The sequence below is a fragment of the Olea europaea genome, chromosome 10, assembly GCF_002742605.1.
Source record: "Olea europaea var. sylvestris chromosome 10, O_europaea_v1, whole genome shotgun sequence".
NCBI classification, from domain to species: Eukaryota; Viridiplantae; Streptophyta; class Magnoliopsida; order Lamiales; family Oleaceae; genus Olea; species Olea europaea.
Genome location: NC_036246.1, coordinates 1,553,333 through 1,574,090, shown reverse-complemented (window position 1 = coordinate 1,574,090; position 20,758 = coordinate 1,553,333). Strand labels below are relative to the sequence as shown.

At 31.7% G+C, this 20,758-nt stretch overlaps 1 protein-coding gene across 1 annotated transcript; it reads right to left on the bottom strand.

The window, feature by feature from the left end:
- Positions 1-1,960: 1,960 nt before the first annotated feature.
- Positions 1,961-8,733, bottom strand: LOC111400817 (zinc finger CCCH domain-containing protein 67-like). The gene is made up of 6 exons (XM_023028230.1): positions 8,244-8,733; positions 8,084-8,143; positions 7,460-7,576; positions 7,008-7,343; positions 3,808-4,053; positions 1,961-2,531 (listed from the first exon to the last, which is right to left on the bottom strand). Exons 1-6 carry the CDS (start codon positions 8,559-8,561, stop codon positions 2,373-2,375), a joined length of 1,236 nt encoding a protein of 411 aa, XP_022883998.1. The 5' UTR covers positions 8,562-8,733; the 3' UTR covers positions 1,961-2,372.
- Between the last annotated feature and the right edge of the window lie 12,025 nt (positions 8,734-20,758).

The window sequence follows — 20,758 nt, the reverse complement described above, 5'->3', positions numbered from 1 at the left end:
CAATGGACATTGTGTTTAGCATCCAGGTAATTACAATGTCGTTACAGTGTAGCCAATACTCCATGAGAGAGTCATTTGGGTCGTTGGTTCACGTATGCTGTCGTCGATGAATCCTAACTTGTTCTTGATACATAATGCCCTCTTCATTGATCTGGCCCATAAGTGATGGTTATTGGCATCCAAGGTATGAGTGACAAGCATGGCGCCAGTACTATCATTGCTACCAATGAAATATGGGCTACTAGGATGGGCAGGATCGTGTATAACAGTATTAGAGTTATCTGACTGGTTGGTGTTTGGATTTTAGCTTTGGGATTGATTTGAATTTGGGTTTCCAACGTCTGAATCCTCCATCACTTGCTCTGATACCATTTTAGAAATGCAAGAAAACAATATAATCAACTTCTGCAAGAGTAATTGAAGAGAATGGAAAAGGGTTCTATTAATTTTCTCTTATCAATCTTCTGCACCCAAGGCCAGTATATAGGCCTATTTTACAAGAATATTCTCATGGCTGTAAAGAATAAAATGAATATTATATACATGTGCAGCAACGAATATACAAAACAGAATACCAGTATCATAACAAACTTTTATATAGTGCAAACTTCTTCCTTCTTTTCTTCTAGAGAATTCTTCTTTCCTTCTTGTTGAGTTGTTGTCAATTGCTGATGTGTCTCTTGCTGACTATGCTGTTGTTTATTTTGATTATCCAACTCAACAGCTCTATTGTCTTCCAATACTGTCATCACAAATTTAAAACGAGGAACATGGTCCCACCTTTTCAAATACAAAAATCATGAACGATTCGTCGTCATGAACCCAATTAATTTATTTTTCATGGTTTTAAACTTCCAATATACGCCTCTCTCCTATCTATTCTTAAACAATTGACTTTTAAACAAACTAGTCAAAGTTGAATATGCATTGCACGTTATTTTAAAATACTTTATAAGTAATATAAACGTAATTTTGATACCAATTTGTTGAAGGATTTGATGAACCTTGGACAAATTGTGGTGTGTTTAGTAAAATTTGTAGTGGTAATATAATTTACCCTATTTTAATATATTATAGGTTATAGATTGATCTAATCTGGCACCCACCGTGTAGGCGTCAATAATGGCATGGCACCATTTTGTCTTACCAAAATTAGCGTACCTATGAAGCTTCCATTTAATAATATTTATAGGTTGGAATAGTTGGGCTTAACAACTAATACAAATTCCTCATCTCATTCTCTATTTATATTGCCACGTCCATGTCTATGTCTCTCCCCCTTTTCCTCCTAAAGACTCGTTCTCAATCTCTCTTGAAATTCATTTCGCAGAACATTTATCTTTACTGACGTCTTTAAGTTTTTTCCCTTTTTTCGCAATATTATTATTATGTTGCATATAATCAAATGTTTATTGCACTGAATGTCAATTCTTATTTCGTTTGACGATCATATGTATTTTGTTGTCTGTAAATCGTTATTATCCTCAAATTCTACGTCTGAGGTTTCTTTCTAGAACGAATTCATTAAAATATTACGTAAAATTTTCCCCCGCAACAAGGTCGGTCATTGCTAAAATTTGGTGGAAAAAGCCATTTGTACACCACGGTATGTACAGCCCTCACATGTTGAGGGGCCCACAAATATCCCTCATTGTGAGCGGAGTGTAAAAGCAAAGTTGAAATTTGGTGAATGAGATGTGAATAATCCAGCCTCGGCAGATGGATTCACTGTCATATTTGCCAAGGCCAGATATTAAACGAGAGCCACCGGAAATGCTGCTGGAGCATCGATGGTCGAAAATGTTTCTCATTACCCCGCAAAAGGATAATGTTGGACATCTCAATCTTCTAGACATTTGTGACATGTTTAGTAAGATTTTGTTATCATAATGCAGAAGTGGCTTTTGCTGTTTCTGCATTTGGAGCTATAAATCGGGAAAACAATAATATCAAAGTGAGCTGATTACAATACGACGTTAGGGGAATGAAAGGCAGTTGTAATTTTACATTAAGGTATCTGTTACACGAGTTCTTCAGATATTTAAAAACACTCTTCTGACCAACTACACTGGGAAGATAATAGAACAAGTTTCACATGTACTGTAAACTATGCAAACAAGATAAATTTAGGGAGCAGTCTCTCCCTACAGAAACCTCAATGAAACATTACATGAGTAATGTTTTACCTCGATTTCTACATTCCAAATGATATGCCGCAAAATTGTCCTAACATCAGTCTATCTTTCTTCGTTTGATGTAGTTCTAAGTAAAACTATATAAAATAGTCTATCAGGGTCATTGGAAGTAAACAGGTTTGTTTCCCGTAGGAAACCATAAAATTACAGTGCCGAAAATTTCCAGCTTCAGCGATTTTAATCACCCCAGGATCCAGCATCAGAGTCAGCAGAAGTCTTTGAAACATGCCAATCAGTATATGCTGACAAGCCATGGCTAATGGGATGGTCAAAAAGACATGCACTCCCAAACTTGCAATCACCATGACGTTCATAATGTCGGCAAATACTTCTACCCTATACAGAGATTAAAGTTGAACGAAAAACTATGAACACAGAAAGCCAAATAACCAAATTGAAAAGATAATAATCCAAGAATTCCCTTTATGACCAGGTTGAGTAACCTTATGTAGAAAATAGATGTTTTAGTCATTTAATAGTCATAGCTGGGCATTCAATTGTGCAAAAATACAAAAACAGGCATATCTTCTGTCTTTTTCCCTTTCATTTTTCATAAAACAGCATATAGATCTTTTACATCCGAAGTCTCTTGAGTTCGTTCTTATGAGCTAATTATCCAAATAATAATAATCAAAACATAACACAAATACAATCATAAATATATTTATTTATTTGTTCACTCTCAAACATCGCAGATTTCATCAAAATCGAGAAGAGAAGTTTTGCACCACTCAATTTTTGAAGTAGTTTTTGTTCAAATTGAATGTCTTTAACAAAATAAATAAATAAAATCATCTGCTGAAAAAATAAAGCTTACTTGGCTAAATTTAAAAAAGAAATAAGTGTAAGTAACTTCTTTAGTTTACATGTCTATCGTATCAAATTAAGCCCTTGTTTGAGCCCCATTTTGAGAAGAAAATGTATTTTGAAATAGTAGATTGATGAAAAATGTGTGGTTAAAAATTAAGAAATTTTTTGAATTTGCGTGTAATATTATTTTATTGGAAATGTGTGGTTGAAAATGAGTTTGAAAAAATGAATTTTTAAAAAAATGAGGCTCAAACAAGAGCTAAGTATCCTAGTGTAGCCTATCTTGATGCTAATCGTAAGAGGGAATTGGTCTTAAGGAGATTATGAAAGGGGTTTTTAGCTACATGAGCATTCAAATTTTCCTCTTTTGAGTTCACATGAGATTTACATGCTGCACCTATACTTCTTCTGAGGTATTTCTAAACCCCAATTCTTAACCTATTTGAGAAAATATCCCACTATCGATATAGACATACCTATTTACAGATTGAAGCACACGGTTCACTTTTGCAATGAAGCCTATTCGAGGAAGAACTTTCTATAAATATATTTTTGTCTGTATCTTTACGAAATAATGCTAATACAAACTCTTATAACTTCTCTCCCACAAATATACTTGCTTTTATCAACATAAGGTTGCCTTCCATTGCCCCACCCAAAGCCTCAGAACCAGAATCTAAGTAATAGATAATGCTGCTGTTTTTAGCAACCTTTCAAACACTTGATGATACCAAAAAAGGGACTCAAAAACAGTAATATTAACACCCAAAATAAGTTGAAAGGAGAACATAAATAAACTTACAGGTCTCAATGGCAGGCCTTTCTCAGAAAGGACACGTTCATCAGGCTTAGGTTTCCTATCCTTTGGATGGTGGTATCGACATGCTGATCTAAATTTGCAGTTCCCAGTTTTCATGAAATAATCACAGTCGGGCCGACCTGGACGTTCAGGAAATTCTTCATCTTGCATAGAAATGTATGATTTTCTCAGGGAACCATCTGCAGAAGGAGTTGCACTATAATTCCCACTCTGATGGGAATTTGGAGCCTGAGTATATTGACAAAAGCATAAGTAGGCATACAACATGTCACCGCCAACTGTTTGAACAACAATAGAATACATGTAGAACAGAAGGGTGGAAGAGGGTAAAAGAGAGAGGGGGGGGGGGGGGGGTTGAGAATGAAACGAAACGAAGCCCGATTATAATGCCCCAAAATATAAATAAACAAATATCACAATTAGGAGGGAGACTAAGGATAACTCTAGGCATACTGTAAAACTGGACATGTTCATCCCGGGTAATCGAGCTAGCCTTAAACTCATCCACTGTCATAATGCTAAAAATTATTTATTACACAAAATATGTGAATGAAAGCCCCTATTTTTCTCTCTAAGTAGTCAGTTATAATTGCAGACAAAGAGAATAAGGTATAAATTCTTCAACTTAGCAGAATTTGTATCGTATCAGGACCATAAATTTCTTAGAAAAGAGAAGGAAAAATTAAAAAAGCAATCAACTAACCCTTGTTTAACAATAGCTGCTGTTAGAAAATACTCGACGGCGGTGCTAAACAATTAGAGAGTTCGTTCATCTATTCTACCGAGAGCAATTAGTAACACCAAACAGAAACTGAAAGTAAGACAGGATTCAGTGTGGTTCGAATGAGGACATCCATTTTATTTATTTTCTAGTTCGACTTTTATTTATTTATGTGTTGGATCTTATTTATGTAATTGGGCTTGTATAAGGGGTTTGGCCCAAACCCGACCTCTTTAGGGTTTAATTTTGCTATTTAAGTTTAGTTGTCGTGAAGTTAAAACGACTGATGATTGAATAAAACTTTTAGTGGCTTGTGGCAAAAATCCTCTCTTCTACTTTTTTCGATTTCTTCTATTGAATTATTCTTCTATCATTCTTCCTTAATTTCCTCTTCTTACCTATTTGTTTCGTTCTCCCCTAATTATTCCAGTTGGTGCTGCATCAAATTTGATATCAGAGCCGAATCTTGAGTAATTCTTAACCTACAATCCAAAATTCTTCCTATTTCCTTCTCAAAAAACCTTGAAGAATAGTGCAAACAAAAGAATTTGTGTGAGGCAACAGTTTTCTCTCTTTTTTATTTCAATTCTCTTTCTTAGTTGACGAAAAAAAAGGTATTGTTTATGAGCACTGTTCACGCCCAAAAAAATTCAGTTATTTTTAGTATTTTCATCAGTTTCTAAAGAGAGAGAGAGAGAGAAATTTCAGATTGCTATACATGTTGCGAATTCAATTCCTTGCTGCCGTTCATCCTTTGCCATATTCTTTACAAATTGACAATAATAAAAGCCCTCTATTTTCAAGAAGCCAGTAATGCAAGATATAAACTCCAAGTTGATTTGCATAAACCACATGTTGAGATTAATATTGAGGATTATGTTATGATCCGAATTAGGCTAGTACGGCGTCTACCTGGACCGACCTCCAAATTGCAAGCCTGTAATGCTGGTCCTCTTAAAATTTTAAAACAAATTGGTCCAAATGCATATGTTACATCCCACCACACCTTGGATACCACTTTACTTTTGAGACTTAATTGCTTATAAAAGTCATTTCAACCCCTCCAATGATCCTCTTTTACCTCCTTCTATGGACCTTGACCCTAATTCTTTTGCTACTTTTAATCCAATACTACCTCTCACAGCATACAAAGATAAAATTGATACTATTTTAATTGAAGAGGCTGCGTTAACTAATGATGGAGATGTTCAACGCTTCCTTATTCGTTGGGTTGATCGACCAGATTCTGACTATACATAGATCTCTAAAGAGAGACTACAGCAATTGGATCTAGATTTATTGGAGCTCTATTGGAGTCAGCAGGATCTCCCTTGGCCTAGATCACCTTCCATCCACCCAGGGAGAGTTGGTGATGACACCAGATTTAGAACTCCACCAACACATTTCTACAGACATCGGAGAAAACTTGCCTAACCACTCAACTTGTGGTTGGGAGATTGACTACAGCCTCTCGTGACCTATCCACTCGACAGGGTTGAGTTTTCTCCCACCCAAGGAGAGTTGATGAGAACATCCATGTTATTCATTTCTAGTTGGACTTTTATTTATTTGTGTTGAATTTTATTTATGTATTTGGGCTAGTATAAAGGGTTTGGCCCAAGCCCGGTCTCTTTAAGTTTAGTTTGTCGTGAAATTAAAATGATTAATGAGTGAATAAAACTTTTGGTGGCTTGTGGCGAAAATCCTCTCTTCTACTTTCTTCTATTTCTTCCGTTGAATCTTCTTCTTCTATCATTCTTCCTTAATTTCCTCTTCTTATCTATCTGTTTCATTCTCCCCTAATTATTCCAGTTGGTGATGCATCAGGTTCCCTCTTAGTGTGAGAGTAGTGTCCACTTGATGCCATTGCAGAATTGCAATACATCAACTAGGAGGATTAAATTGTGTTTTTAGACTCATTCCTCGTTGTTTTCTGTCTACGCGCAGACAAATAAAAAGAGGCGTCTACTGATTTTCTTTCTATAGAGAGAATTAGTAAATTCCAATATGTGTGCAAATTGCCAAATATACCCCTATCATTTTCTTAAAGATGCAGGAAAGCATAAGCAGTTTTCATTAACTCATATATAAATGAGAAAACATTTATGCTGTTGAGCTGCTTGTCGCACAGATTGAAGTTGATAAAGACATCATACCAAGGACTAATCAGATTTACCATATGAGTGTATCCACAATGCCTTTACATGTCCCTCTCTGTCCCACTAAACATTGGCTTTCATTTATGCATCTACTATAATCATGAATTTGGGAACATAAGCAAGTATGAGATTGCACCACGAAACTGAAAATGCACATAGCATGAAGAGAAGAAAAGGAAACGTGAATGATATCAAGGTGAAGCTGAGAAATCATTTCCTGAAACCGAATCAGAAATAAAAGTAGCAATTTTATCAAAGAAATAAAAGTAGAAAGCTTCAGTGAGAGAAAAAGAATGAGCAACCTGATATCCATTCCATTCTGATTGTTTTTGCATCTGCTGAGGAGGTGTATGTGGTGTCACGTAAGATGAGTGGCTGTTCGGGTAGGAAATGGTGTTATCAGAAAATGAGTATAAAAACCTGGATGTTTGATCTGGTTGTGAAGCTCCTGAAAAATGAATTGGAAGACCATTATGCTTTTCCAAAGGATGGCTTAACTGTCTTTCATATTTGTCATCCACTGATGAGTTGGGAGATCCCATCCCTGTAATTGGAGTAGGATCAGGGTGGTTAAATACGCAACGAGATCCATATCCGCAGGTACCATTACGCATGTAGAAGGGGCACTCTTTTTCTCCCTAATCAAAAGTAAAATGCAATTAGCTTCAAATAAGAACCTCAAGTATGCGACAGCAAATGCTATATGATCTATTTTTGAAACAACCACTGTAAGAGCTATAAGATGCAGCAGTACCGATCGTATTGGCAAACCTAAAAAGTTAAGCTCGGGAACAATATTTTGAGACTCTTCTCCATGGTGCCAGTATCTGCAAGATTTTCCATACTTGCACCCTTCGGCTGTTCGGTAATACTGAAAAAGTAACAAAGTAACTATATTTACAGTCGCTGTAAAAAAATCTATTTCAAGCCAGGGAATAGGTAAGCAGAGACAATAGATGTATCGTATATGCAATGGTCAGCTTTTAACATGAACGAAAAATTGATTGCAAGTTAAAGCAACCACCGAAGATGAATGTCAGTAGAAGAAAAAGGAAAGCATAACTGCGAACATTATTTTGCCTAAATAATAACTTCAGAAAAATCCATTACCCCCTCAAAAAAAATGAGATTGGTATCATTGGTTTAAAAAATGTGTAAGGCTTATGCCTTGATAGATTCCTCACATTAGGCTTTTTAAACACAAACTTTACGCCTTGAGTGCCATTTGTCAAGGCTTACCCTTCAATTGACAGAGGCTCAACTGAGCCTTCTGCATCATTTCCCAAGTGTTCCGTTTTAAACATTGATTAGAACTATATACGAAGTTTAATAAACTTGATAATTACATATGGATAAGGAAAATGATAAATCTATTAACCTTGCACTCAATCGGGCCAGAATCTTCAGGAACTACATCCTTGTCTAGATCGATAGCAGCCTTCAACATACAGAAAATCATCATAGCATTAATAATCTGATACGAAAAATACATAGACTTTCAAAATACAAAAAAGCCCTAGCTAAAATCGCAATCATACCTGAGTCTGAGTCTGAGTCCTTATGTCGGGGTGATTGTACCTGCAATCGAGTCCAAACTTACACGACCCCGTCCGAATAAAATGGAGGCAATCACCTGCATACGGCCGCAGAGGCAGCAATCCACTACCATCGAGACAACCGGAGTCCTTTTGTCCATCGTTTTCCGTATCATATTCATCGGCTTTTAGCACTACATTTTCCAATTTCTCTAACAAAGCATCTTCGATGTGCGAATCAGTAGATGAAAACCCCTGCTCCGGTTCCTCGGACTCGGATTTCGTATTCGGAAGTATGCCGTCGTCCCCGAAAGTCCCCATTTTTCTACTTCTACTGCATTAACCAGAGAGAGACCCTAGAGTCCTAGACGACTGTAGAGGGTGAGTGCGCCGTGCGTGGGTAATATACTGGACATACATAGGGTTCGCTTGGCCATGTTTACTAGCCAGTAAAGATACTTTTTTTGTGGTTCGTGGTTAGTTTGGGATAGAAGTAAAGAGAAATCAACTTTAGATTATTGGGATTTATTTTAGGTCTCAACTTCTCTAGATTTGCTTTTAATTTCTCGAGTTATGTATAAACAAATAGAAATAAGAGTAGCTAAGTGGGTAGATTAGTACTTGTAAATCCTTCAAACATGTGGATAAAAATGGTTTATGCGTTTATAAACATGAGTCAAATTAATTCCTTTTTTGCATAAATATATTAAAATAAAAAATTTCTGCAAGTCGTGCAACAAGAATAAATTAAGCTCCATTGTGTAGCAATTTTTCACTTCAAAAATTCAATATTTTATCATTATTTCACTATTTCAATCATCATTTTTTTACTCCTTCATTTATAGGTAGGATCCACTTTTTTCTTTAACGGTCAAAAAATCAATTTCATAATCACTGCCGAACAAGTCTTAAATTTATTCGAAATTTAAGGAAGGTGTCGTCAACACAGAGTTCAATTAATTTCTTGATATCTATAGATTATCACAAATTTCAATAAAATTTTAATAGGATTTATAAGATTTGAATGTAATTCTATCTTAAATATATTATAGGGATGTCTTTAACTCACACTTTAGTAAATTTTAAAAATCCTTCAAAATTCATATATTCTCAATGAAATCATTAAAATTTAGGTATTCCCAATTGAAAACTTAAGAGGGTGTATTTAATTATAATTTTTATAGACTTTTTTTTAAATGATGTATTTTATAGATTTGTATGAAATTAATAAATGTCTTCAGTAAATTTCTATAATCTTTCATTTTAAGATTTTTGTAAGCATTTTAAAATTCATATGAAGACTTTCATCTAAAATAAAATTCTCATGAGTCCAGTGCGGCTGTGAGAAGTTCTTGTATAGCACGTGGAGGTTCAATCCTCACCATTCATTTTCCCTTTTCCATGTAATAATTTTTTGTAAGACTAAAATTTAAGCCAAACTTAATTAAATAAGTATATATCAAATACAGAATACATATATATAAATTACAGTATTCTTTGAAAAAATAAACTTAAAGTTTGTTTGAGCCCCATTTTATTATAAAAGTGTGTTTTAGAATAATAAATTAATAGAAAATATGTAGTTAAAAAAAGTATTAAATTTGTGTGTAATATTATTTTTTTAGAAAAATGTGTGTTAAAAAGAAAGATAGAAAAATATATTTTAGAGATAATGAAGATCAAAGGCTTAATGTTCATCATTATTAGCCCATGTTTGATGCCAATTAAAAAATGATTTTTGGAAAAATAAGTTTTGGTTTGAAGAATATGCGATTAAAAAGTATGAAAAAGTTTTAGATTTACGTATAAAATATTTTATTGTGAAAATGTGTGGTTGAAAATGAATTTTAGAAAGAAAAAAATTTGGAGGATTGTAGATATATAGGGGCTTAATATATCGTACCTCTAAAAAGTAAACAACCAATCAATATGTTAAAATTTAGAGCCTGTTTGGAAGTGATTTTTTTTCAAAAAAATTGATTTTTTGATCGTTATTTCAATATTTCAGTCGTCATATTTGACTTCTTCTCTCAAAGGTGGACTCCACCTTTTTCCTAACTGTAAAAAAATCAATTTTCAAAATCACTCTTAAACATGCTCTTAATATGAAAATCTTATAATATTTAATTACAAATTGATCTTTTTATAAAAACTAGTCGTTGTTACGTGCATTACACGAAATTTGTATTTATTTTGTTTTAATTAGCGTAGAAATTGTAGATTTTTGGAGGAAAAAATTTGAAAGTTCGAGTAAATGTTTTTACAAATAAACTTAAAGTTTGTTTGAGCCCCATTTTATTATAAAAGTGTGTTTTAGAATAATAAATTAATAAAGAATATGTGGTTAAAAAAAGTTTTAAATGTGTGTAATATTATTTTTTAAGAAAAATGTGTGTTAAAAAGAAAGAGAGATAAATATATTTTAGAAATAATGAGGATCAAACAAGGGCTTAATGTTCATCATTATTAGCCCATGTTTGATGCCAATTAAAAAAAGATTTCGGGGAAAATAAGTTTTGGTTTGAAGAATATGCGATTAAAAAGTATGAAAAAGTTTTAGATTTATGTACAAAATATTTTATTGTGAAAATGTGTGGTTGAAAATGAATTTTAAAAAGAAAAAAATTTGGAGGATTGTAGATATATAGGGATTTAATATATCGTACCTCTAAAAAATAAACAACCAATCAATATGTTAAAATCTAGAGCCTGTTTGGGAATAATTTTTTTTTCAAAAAAAATATTTTTTTTAATCGTCATTTCACTACTCCAACCGTCATATTTGACTTCTCCTCTCAAAGGTGGACCCCACCTTTCTCCTAACGATAAAAAAATCATTTCTCAAAATCACTCTTAAACAGACTCTTAATATGAAAATCTTATAATATTTAATTACAAATTGATCTTTTTATAAAAACTAGTCGTTGTTACGTGCATTACAAGAAATTTGTATTTATTTTGTTTTTATTAGCGTAGAAATTGTAGATTTTTGGAGGAAAAATTTTGAAAGTTCGAGTAAATGTTTTTACAAATAAACTTAAAGTTTGTTTGAGCCCCATTTTATTATAAAAGTGTGTTTTAGAATAATAAATTAATAGAGAATATGTGGTTAAAAAAAGTTTTAAATTTGTCTATAATATTATTTTTTTTAGAACAAGGGCTTAATGTTCATCATTCTTAGCCCATGTTTGATGCCAATTAAAAAAAGATTTTTGGGAAAATAAGTTTTGGTTTGAAGAATATGCGATTAAAAAGTATAAAAAAGTTTTAGATTTACGTACAAAATATTTTATTGTAAAAATGTGTTGTTGAAAATGAATTTTAGAAAGAAAAAAATTTGGAGGATTGTAGATATATAGGGGCTTAATATATTGTACCTCTAAAAAGTAAACAACCAATCAATATGTTAAAATTTAGAGTCTGTTTGTGAGTGATTTTTTTCCCCTAAAAAAATTTATTTTTTAACCGTTATTTCACTATTTCAACCGTCATATTTGACTTCTTCTCTCAAAGGTGGACCCCACTTTTTTCTTAACGGTCAAAAAATCAATTCTCAAAATCACTCTTAAACGGGCTCTAAATATGAAAATCTTATAATATTTAATTACAAATTGATCTTTTTATAAAAACTAGTCATTGTTATGTGCATTAAACGAAATTTGTATTTATTTTATTTTTATTAGCGTAGAAATTGTAGATTTTTGGAGGAAAAAAATTGAAAGTTCGAGTAAATGTTTTTACAAATTTGAACTAAAGGTTTATTGCTCATTGATTGGCATATTGTAGTTAGTTATTTATGTAATTCATGTATAAGATGAGAATGATACTGAATTATATTACTGGTAGATAAAACATGGATAAGAAATCCCATCAAATTTATCAACTCAAAATTGTGATGAAATCCATGAGTCAAAAGTCGGAATTTGCAATATTCACTTAATAATATAAGAAAAATGTGAATATCCATAATTGAATATATTTATTCAAAAAAAAAATTTGAAATTAGGCATACTTAAAGGGAGTGTAACTAATATAGAAGAATTTTTTATTAAAAAAAAGTGTATTTAAAGGGAGTGTAACTAATGTAGAATAATTTGTGTAACACTTATCAGTGGGAATGCATACATACGTCCACTAAAGTAAAATTGTCACAGATGTATCTATACTATGTTTGTGTAAAAAGGGCAGCGAATAGAAAAATGTGAGCATGAGTATCCATTAGATGTGTTTTCGTGCAATAAATGAATCTCAACATGAGATTTTCTTTTTTCCTTCAATTTTAATACGTCTTAAAATTGTAATCCCTGCATGTTGAATCTTCTAAATGCCCATTGAACCAAACTATAGCATCAGTTTACATAACCAAAGAATGGAAAAAATATTGAGATTTCATAAAGCCTTTGTTTGAGCCTCATTTTTTTTTCAAAATACATTTTTCAACAGTAATTTGACATAATTTCAACCACACATTTTTTAATAAAATAATATTACTCGCAAGCCCAAAAATTTCCTTATTTTTTAACCACACGTTCTCCATCACAACACTATTCAACATGCATTTTTTGAGAAAAATGGGCTCAAATAATATGTCTATTTTAGACTTTCAATTTAAAAAATAGCATAAAAGAAAGTATTGTACACCACAAACAATGTAAAGTGATAGATTTTGAGAACTAAGGCATTACTGAAATAGAGGTCAAACATGAATTACAATAAGATTTTGCTGTAAAAAGTAATCATCAATTTGAACTATGATTGCGCCCGTGTTATGGAGAGGTTTCTCTCCATCATATTATATATTTTTTTTATTTGTTTTGTTCATATTATAAATAATTTTTTATTTAAATTTTTTTAATTCATTTATTTAATAAAACTTACCTTTTTCAATTTTAATTAAATATTATTTATATATTCTTTATTTAATTTTCGTAACTTTATTTTGTTTAATTAATTTTTTTTTTTTGAAATTGTTTTAAATTTCTTTTTTCTTCATATTATAAATATTTTTTTCGATTTAAAATTCTTTTTAATTCTTTTCGTTTTATGATAAAACGTAATTTTTTCAATTTTAATTAAATAATATTTATTTTTAATTTTAATTATTTCAATTTAATTAAAAGCTTATAATAACCTTTTTTTTCTATTTTTTCCTGCAATTCTTTTTTTGTTCTTTAATTTGTTAAATCGTTTAGTTTCTTTTCTTTGTAAGTATTGGATTGAGTGAAGTGAAGTGGTGTATGAAAATAAAGAAATATTGCAGTGGAGGTGGTGGTTTCTATGAAATGACGTGTGAAAATGAAGAAATGATCGAAGACAACAAGATGTCATTTTTGTGCCACAATTTTTTAGTACTAGTCTATGTTACGTGCGATGCACGAGCTGTGCATGAATTATGATTTGGTTAGTGTATGTATTGATTATGTTTGAAAATATATCGGAAGATGGAATTATTGGCAAGGAACTAGCCAGCAAATAATTGAGATAATAGTTTACATATTGATGTGTTTGATTGTGATTTGTAAATTTGTAAATTCATCGTAGTTAATCGTGTGTCTGTATTACAGTCAATGATAGATAAGAGAGAATAAAAATTAACTTCATTACCATCGTTAATTACAGAGTACAGCCAAGATAAAATAAATAATGACTGGTTTTCGAGATGAATGATGTAAGGATTACATATACATCATTTGTCATTACTTTTTTTTTTTAGCAGCTTTTGATCAGGAAGAATTTCAAGATCAAATTTACAATGAAGACAAATTTCACAAAACGAAATAGCAAAAATTTCACAAAACCACACAGCACTCTTTTCAAAAGGTTGGTTTTATGGAAAATATTTCGACCACCATTTATTCTAATTTATCTTTGTGAGCAAATGGATTTGTGTCTGAACTTATGTTTTCATCAGAAGCCATTTTTGAGCTGGAACTCTCATTGGAAGATTTGAAAAGAGCTGTTTTCGCTGGAGGTGACCAATTTTCTTGATAGTCTGTACTAACGTTTTTCTCAACATTTTTTCCAACTGCAATAACCACAACCTAATTGTCAATGTTTGTTTGGATTTTTGGTTCAAGACTTGTATCATCAATATTTTCTTGGATTTCTTGTCCTAGACTTGGATGGTCTAAGTCTGTTACAGAGATGATATCAAATCTGCAATTTGATGAATTAGGTTCATTTTGCGATGCTTTTAAGTAGAAAGCTCGTTCAGTATCCTGCATTTTTTTAATGGTTGTTTCAAAATTTGTCTTTGAACCCTGTGTTAATTTTAAATTGTATTAATATTATTCTACTAAAATATGTACTCAATGGCAAAATGTTTGAGATAAATTGGATTTTTTACAAATTTGGTTTCCTCCATCAAAGACTGTGAAGTTGTAAATAATAGTTTCTCAGTTGGTTTACCAATTGCATTTGCACTGATTTATCCCGTGACCTCTGAAAGCTGCACATATGCTCTAACCCTAAAGTGAAAAAGAAATTAGTATTAATAGATGCAAGAGTAATAAAGAGAAGTAGAAAGGTTGTGCATAAGTAAATATTTTACCTTCACCAAATGAAGTAAAAAATGAAAAGTAATTAATTGTTAGTGTATTTTACGGAGAAATAGCTTTGGAATTGAGATTCTTGCAAAAAATACAAAGATATGTTTCTCCAAAATCAACATTCGACCGTCTAAACAGTTGTTGCAGGCCATGTACCAAGATTTGCTATCAATTTTGTCTGTTATTGCTGTGCCGTTTATCCAATAAAACTTTTGCCGTTACCAGTATGGATATACTTAAAGAAATTACAAGGAAAAATAAATAATATGATTGAGTATATCTTGTAATATATATTTCTATATTAGAAAATGAATATAGATTGAATACGTAACCTTAATATTACCGCTAGAAGGCGTCCCTGAAGATTTTGAATAGGAGTGAATTCACTTCGCACAGGTGGAGAAAGATTTGTGGGGCTTTTGTCCTTGTATAATTTTTTCAATACAAAATCATCTATTTTAATGAAATTTGTTCTTATCCTAATCAAAAGACATGAAGATAATTAGTAACTCTAATAGTAATGTGTGAAAAATAATCGAGAGGGAAAAAAGAATAATAAAATATAGCACTTTGTACATACCATTCTGTCATTTGTTTTACTGCGTTGAAAGGTGTATTTATGAAGAAAGTGGAACTAACTTTCGTGGACAATTTTAAACCTATATAATATCAATATAGAGAATGTGTAAATGATGTAATATATGCATCAAGAGGAGTTTAAATAATACAATAAAACATACCAAAGAATGATGTAACCTTTAGACAGGTTGCAAAGATGATTGGTTTTTTGTCAATAATGTCTACTATCAGTAAGCATTCTCTGTCAACAAATGAATCCCAAAGTGTAAGCACCATTGTTTTGAAATTCATGTCTAGAAGTATAATATCTTACAACCAAGTTTGGTTACCATCTTTGGATTGAATTAATCGTTTGAGTGTCATATCAACTGCAACTGCAAGTATATCTGTAAATTTGAAATGAGCCATCAAATTTTCTTTCTCTGAACATAAGCAGTACAAATTTGAAGGAAACTATATTTCTGTAGAATCAGTATATGATTATTTAATATGTATGAAATTTGTCTTACTTAAATCAGCATCTGTATCCATGTATTGTTCGAGTTCATGAAACTGTGTCAGTTGATACATTAAGAATACAAACTCTAGATTATCTTTCTTCAGTTCTTCAATACGAGTTTCTCCAGATACTATCCATTGTAGAGAGCCAGTCGAATATCTGTAGTTTGTCGTATTGTTCTTCACGTAAGCTTTCGAAATAGTATAAGTTTTTCCCAAAACAAGTTGATCCTCAAAAGCAATGATATGGGAATCATATAAGCTAGCCTAAATAGTATTACCCTGAAAAATGATGAGGAACCATATAAATAACTGTAATATATGTGATCTTAGATTAAGAAAAAAAACAAAACAAAAAACAAAAAGAAATGAAGAAAAAATTTATGAAGAAGAGTTACCTGAGTATCCATTAACATCAAATGCTGGTACCTTCCATTGCCTTATCTCGAAGGCTTTGGTGATTGTTTTTCAACTACAATCACTTTAACTTTCCACTTTTGATTGTTGGAAATAATTTTTGGTAGAAGTTAGTACTGTTCTTCCACCGTGGCAATTTCGTAACAGAATAATAGAGACAAAATACACACAAAAGGAAGATTTCTATCGCAAACAATTTTGAGATATCCAATTGACAAATAAAAGAAGATATATATAGACATATAAAATTATAGCATATTTGGTTTCCCGTACTTTATCTTCTATTCTTAATTTTATTTTTTTATAAAAAGTAATACAAGTATGTACTAAGTAAAATCTTATTATTAGCCATATACTGTCATAACTTGTTGTCTGCATGAGATATGGAAATTACTTGTAATATTCATTTACTGATAGTACAAAAATAACGTGAGTTCATGGATTTACACTTAGAGCAAAATATGTAAAACTATATTTTATTCGTTCTCCCTATTATAAATATAATAAAAGGACGTCAAAATTTGGATTGAAAAAGGAAAAAGATCAAGATTTACACGGTAAAATCTTGTCATACCCATACTCTATTGATTCATAATGACTGAACATAGACATCGGCTGAAAAATATTTAAACATGGTACAAGAATGACTCTGAATTAAATTAAGTTGTATTCATAAGGGAAAAAGTATTCATGCTACAAACCTTCATTGTAATAGAAGGAAAATTTGATTCAGTTATTTATTTAGCTTAAATAAATTGAATTGTAATAAATATCTAAATACGCGTGAATATGTTGATGTATGATTTTGTGTATGAAATTAAAGAATTCAAACAAAGACGTAGATTTGAGATTCTATAAAAGGTGTGAATAGTTTGTATTTCATAACACAATAAAAATATTTCATTGATTGTTGACCAAATGCATAAAACAACAATAATATACAGCTCATATATGACAGCTTTTTATCTCGTGGTTGGTATAAAGCTCATTTATTATATTTTTAGTCCCAGAAATCTATACATTTTCAAGAGAAACTCCCAGCAGATTTAAACAGGAGAAGCTCTGAAATTGGCTGGAAAAGGTAACAATTTTATTTAAAAATTTACAATCGAAGAAACTTGCATAGATCTGTACAGATCTGTGTATGGGCAACAAGTTTACCTATAAGAACTCTGTGATTATAGAGACCCAAGCCTCCATAATGGGTCTCCATAATTACGGAGGCCTTCGTGTTACGGAGGCTAGGAGTTGGCCTCCGTAATCCAGAGGCTTGGCCTCCATAATCACGGAGGATTGCCTCCGTGATTAGTAGTTGGTTGGTGCATGAAAATTATTGAGGCTTTTGAATTATGGGAAAAATGATGAAATTTGGGTAAAGTTAGATGATCGTGTAGTCAAATTTGGTATGCAATAATTTTGTCTTATTACTGGATTACCTTGCCATGAACCATCCATGGACATTAATGATATAAATGATCATCTTAGAAATTAATAATTTAATCGTACATGTCGAATCAGTATGAGGATGCTTTATGAAGCATTCCATGCGTGCGAACATGAAGAAGATAAATTGAAACTTGGTTTAGTCATGTTGGTCGAATGTGTGTTGACGCCCACTTCAAGACAAATTGATTATAGAACTCTTGATATGGTTGAGCATCTAGATGAGTTCCTTGCATATCCATGGGGTCGCAAAACATATTTGATCTTGTTATATTCATTGAAAGCATCACAATCTGAAAGAATGCAAAGGATGCAACGGAATGAACAAACAGAATGCAAGTATGTGTTACATGGATATCTACTTGCATGCCAGGTAATCAGTACCTATTATTGTATTGACTTATTATGTACAAGATATTCCCATAAAAAAATTTTTATACATATAATATTTATTTTTAATTATCTTGCAATATTGGATATATGAAGTATTTTCAAAGATCGGAAAAAAATTTGGACATCGTAGATATAAAAAACCACAGTGTCCAAGAATATACAAGTGAAAACCCAACCAATTTGTAACTGAAAAAGAGATAAAGCTTTTTTTTGTCTACTCGTAATGTATGTTTTTATGAATGTATAATTACTCTCACATTCAATTATCTTAAAATAAAATTAAACTCAAAATAAACGATTTTAGTATTTCAATTTGATTACAGATTCAAGTGATTGCTGTGCTTCAGCCTAATGAAGAAGAATTACAAAGTCTTTGGTACAGATCTCTTTCATTGATGGGATTGTAAATGGAGTATTGGATAATGAAGTAAAAAAAATCCCAAACAATATATAAGTACAAGAAACGACGATTCCTGGTACTTCTACATCTTCACCTGTATTTGGGTCTAGCTCTGTTCCCAGCGGCTCCAACTCTTTAAGTGAAGATAAAATAAAAGAATCATTGGGTATCTACAGGCAACACATAACATCAGACGTGTCTGTGTATATAGCAACTTGAAGGCAGAATTTGCCGATGAATCAAGAGCTCACCACCATGCGGTTCTTGAAAACCAAAAACGGTTATTTGAGGAGCAAAAAAAATGGCAAAAAGATTACATGCAATATCATTATCAGATAATTCTTGACAACCAAAGGCAATTTTTCGAACAGCAACAGAAGTGGCAGGAAGATAGATATCAGGGTATGCAATCTTATATTGATACCAGTTTAAGTTCAATGAGATCCTACGTCGATGAACAAAATTAGGAAACACTGAACATATTATCTGAATGGAAATCAAACATGGAAGCCATCATAGGCTCCATGCAACAAGATGTCCCTCTCGATACAAGTGTTGTTCCTTGCGATAAACCAAATGAGATATCAACAGTTGAACAAATTGAAAGCTCTAAAAGGTTGATAAAAGAGAAGAAAAACAAGGGGAAACAAATACATTCTTCATCATCTTCAATCGTCCTCTCGAAGACTATCATATGCAAAGATACATAAAAATTAGAAATTTTATAGCGGAGAATCAATCTGGGTAATAAATCTAATTTTACTTGTATTAGCTCAAATCTTCAAGTTCTCTTATGATTTATTTGAAATTAATTAAAATTATGGCATACAGTGCATACTTGGACGATGGCAGTAACAATGTCTTTGGAAGAGACATGTTGAAAACTCTAATAGATCAAACACATGAGATAAATATTGTTGTAAATAAAGTCTATGAATTACAATAGATTTTATTTCATAGTCGATATATATAATCTAATTTATATCTATTTATTTTATCAGAACATTGAGTTAGAGTTAAAACTATTGAGGCGGCTCATGAATGATGGTTGTCCGCTTGTTTCAAAAGAATATACAATTATGGATTTCAAATTTGAAGCAGAATGTGCTCGTCACATGATGTGGCATATTAACATAGGAATGGGAACCACCAGAAGTGAATCAGATGGAACTCTTTTGCAAAGTTATGTGAATGGCAAAACGCCTATATTTGGTTGTCCTTGGATGAGATGCAAGTATATATTAATTCCGTGCTCATATTCGGGCAATAGCTGGTACCTGTTCCTTGTCAATATTCCTGAATGGAAATTCCAAATATATGATTGTAGTAATAACGTCCACACACCGAATCAAGTAAAAGCACATACAAAAGTTTCATTGACTGTGATAGAAGCACTATTGAAAACGATTTTATCTTCTAGAGGAGATATAAGGAAACATAGGAATAAACAAATGGAGCAGGAGATTATACCTTACCTAAATTGTGCAAACAATGGGTGAGCATTTAAGTGGCTTGTTTTTTAGCTAAATATTTAATTTCCTAAATTTAGTCATTTATTCTAACACTAAACTATTTCTTCCACAAGCCTAATTGTGGAATTTTCGTGCTCAAATATATAGAATGCTTTGTTTTGGGATATCCAATTGAATCAATTTTGTCGGATAGGATGAGCATATATAGACGAAAGATTGCGGTAGATATCTGTAATAACGAATATTTTCTTCATCCCCGTAAGTCCTAATTGTAGTGGATAATCAGAATATACTGATTGAAATATTATGTAATAAACTTGTGTTTTTTGTCCTTTCTTTTCGTATCTTGTCACTATCCCAAATAAATAAAGATATGTTGAACGTGGAATATTATGAAGGACATGTTTAAAAATAATGATCTGACCCTTTTATATGCACCGTGTTTCATACTAACAAATAAAGTATAATTGAAACGCATAATAACATGTAAGAATAACTAATCTTGTATAGCTCAATGTTATTCTTCTTGACACAAGATGGATTAGCAGAGAAAATATCCTCTTTTAGGCTAACAATAGATTGACAGTCCAATTAAGCAAAACTTGTAATTATAGACTTCTTAAGTAGCATGTATCAAATTCAAAATTTCAAGGTAGACTACATTTTTTGTGCAACAATAATGTGATTTTATTTCATCCATTGGCTTTATTCGAACTTTTATGTTTTCTCTTATTCTTGTTTTAGATAAAGCGACATATAATTGACCAT